Genomic DNA, 2,630 nt, shown 5'->3' with positions numbered 1-2,630 from the left:
TAACATGAATATATACATACATACATATATATATATATATATATATATATATATATATATATATATATATATATATGTATGTATATATACATGTGTGTGTGTGTGTATATATGTATATATGTGTGTGTGTGTGTGTGTGTGTGTGTGTGTACTCTTTTTATATATATTGTAAAATGTAATTAATTCCTGTGATGCAAAGCTGGATTTACTAACATTATAAATGTCTTCAGTGTTACTTTAGACTGAATTAAAGTATTAATTACTTTAAAGAAAAAAAACATTCTCAAGTTTTGAATGGTAGAGTATAAAGAAAAAAATAACAACAGAATTATGCCATCGAGAACAACAAAAAAAGGACCAAAATAAGTGTCTTTTACATCTGCTCGATCATTAGCGCTTTCCCCTTGCTCTCGTTCAATGAATGTCTCCCTTAAAACAAAAATAAAAATGAGACACTAACATGCATGGACCTAACATCAAGCACTGTCTGTGAAGTTGTATTCAAGCCAAATGAAATGCATGTCAAAAAGTTAGTGTTAGGATGAATACAGCCTCTTAGGATGCGTTACCTGTGATGCTCATTAGTGAGCGTGTAGAAGTGCTTTTCCTTCTCATGAATAGCATCCTTGATTCTTTTGTAGACTGGGGCACTCCTGTGTCTGACCTCTTGTAAAACGGTCTGAAGAATGATGACGTTCCTGATCAGAGGGTCCTCAAGGATATCAATCTATCTCATTTAAGGCAAGACACTACAGGCAAAACTATTGTGTATTCATGCACTGGACTGGTCAATTATGAAATGTGGCATTTCAGACTAGTGGAAAGAAAACATCCTAAATACACATTTAAGTGTTTATTTTATTACACTTTATCTATTTGTGACTGTATATTGTAATTCAATATTTGTGACCCTGGACCACAAAACCAGTCATAAGTATCACTGATATATTTGTAGCAAGAGCCAAAAATACATTGTATGGGTAAAAATTATAGATTTTTCTTTTATGTCAAACATCATTAGGATATTAATCGAAGATCATGTTCCATGAAGATATTTTGTAAATTTTCTACCATAAATATATCCAAACCTAATTTTTGATTAGTAATATGCATTGCTAAGGACTTCATTTGGGCAACTTTAAAGGCAATTTTCTCAATATATATATATATTTTGCACCCTCAGATTCCAGATTTTCAAATAGTTGTATCTCTGACAAATATTGTCCTATCATAACAAACCATGCATCAATGGAAAGCTTATTTATTCAGCTTTCAGATGATGTATACATCTTTAAAGTTTTTTCTTGACTTCAGCAGCACTAATATAAGTTGTATTTATTCCTGTTAATATCATTCAGCTGATTTATAGAATCTCTTATTCCTAAAAATATGGTTACAATTTATTCATTTATTTTGGCTGATTTATGGAGTGATAAAAAGGAAAATGTTAAATTCCCTCTGTTATAAACTTTAACACCAATAGCTCAACCAAATTATTTCTGTTCTGTTAATATATGCAAATTAGCGCATATTTCATTATAAAATGTTTCATTTAGGCTACATATTAAAAACATTTCAGAAATACCACAAATTGTGTTAATGTTGAAATCTAACAGTTTTTATAATAAAGAATGAATTGTGATCTAAGATTCGCGCTTTTTGGGTCACCCACTTAGAAATGAAACCTTTAACTTGGAATGAATGAATGTTATATAAAATAACTGGAAACCCTGCCTCTTTAATGTGTAATAGATGTATTTGGTGTTTAGTGACATGGCATACATTAAACAAGACGTCCTCTAATTCTTATACAAATACTTTTGATAACAGTTAATTGTTTACAAAAGCTGTTCAGAACAAATACGCTTATTATAATAATAAGCTATTAATAAAAAATAATAATTAAATAAATAAAAAGCACATACCTGATGTAAAACCACATTGGTGTCTGGTATTAAATAGTGAGGATATGAGCACAGGTTGTTGCTCTCTATGCTCGCGTGCTCTTGCAGCACAGGCGCTTCAGTTCAGTAGGTCTATGTAATTTCCACGAGGGGCGGACTGGGAAAAAAATTTCAGGCTGGGAAATCTCACACTCATACACCCACAACAAATTCTGAAACATGGACAACCCTATTTTTTGTATGGATCTCATATAAAAAAGGTTTAAATCCTTAGGTTGGGGACATGCACAATAATTAAAAGTTCTGCACCTTCACTTCCATTTTTCTTTTCAGTCTCGAAACTATGGTTTGTGTAGCAAAACCCATGGTTAATTTGTGGTTACATTGCTTTGACACTAGTATTGTCTTTGGATTTATAGTAAAATCATCGTTAATTTTCGTAAGGGTTGTGTTGTTTGCCCTAGCTCCCCCTAAACCTATTATAACATATGATTATTTGTCTGCTAAATTACTACTGTAACATTACAGTAGATAATAATGATGTCCTTTATACAGTATTTTGAGTGATGACTGATGAGCAATGGGCTGCTGCTGCTTACCTAAGTAAACAGACAAAACTACAATAGCATATTTACAGATGGAACTGACCTGCACTTGAAACCCTGAACAGCAGGCCTAGTTTTGCTTCTCTGCTCCACCTGTGCGCTTCCACAGTCCACTCCATTC

The 2,630-nt window shown here is 32.2% G+C and overlaps 1 protein-coding gene across 1 annotated transcript in view; it reads right to left on the bottom strand.

Moving 5' to 3' along the window:
• The window catches only part of LOC107704312 (exosome complex exonuclease RRP44), an 11,270-nt gene that overhangs the window by 8,319 nt on the left and 321 nt on the right, over window positions 1-2,630 (bottom strand). The window contains 3 exon segments of the mRNA XM_016507205.1: window positions 378-429; window positions 570-727; window positions 1,926-2,020. Of these exon segments, the coding sequence (XP_016362691.1) occupies window positions 378-429; window positions 570-727; window positions 1,926-2,020 (305 nt within the window).

The sequence above is a fragment of the Sinocyclocheilus anshuiensis genome, unplaced genomic scaffold (genome assembly GCF_001515605.1).
Source record: "Sinocyclocheilus anshuiensis isolate Anshui unplaced genomic scaffold, SAMN03320099.WGS_v1.1 scaffold1448, whole genome shotgun sequence".
Classification (NCBI taxonomy): Eukaryota; Metazoa; Chordata; class Actinopteri; order Cypriniformes; family Cyprinidae; genus Sinocyclocheilus; species Sinocyclocheilus anshuiensis.
Note: the sequence above shows the minus strand (reverse complement) of the source record. Positions and strands in the feature narration are given on the sequence as shown.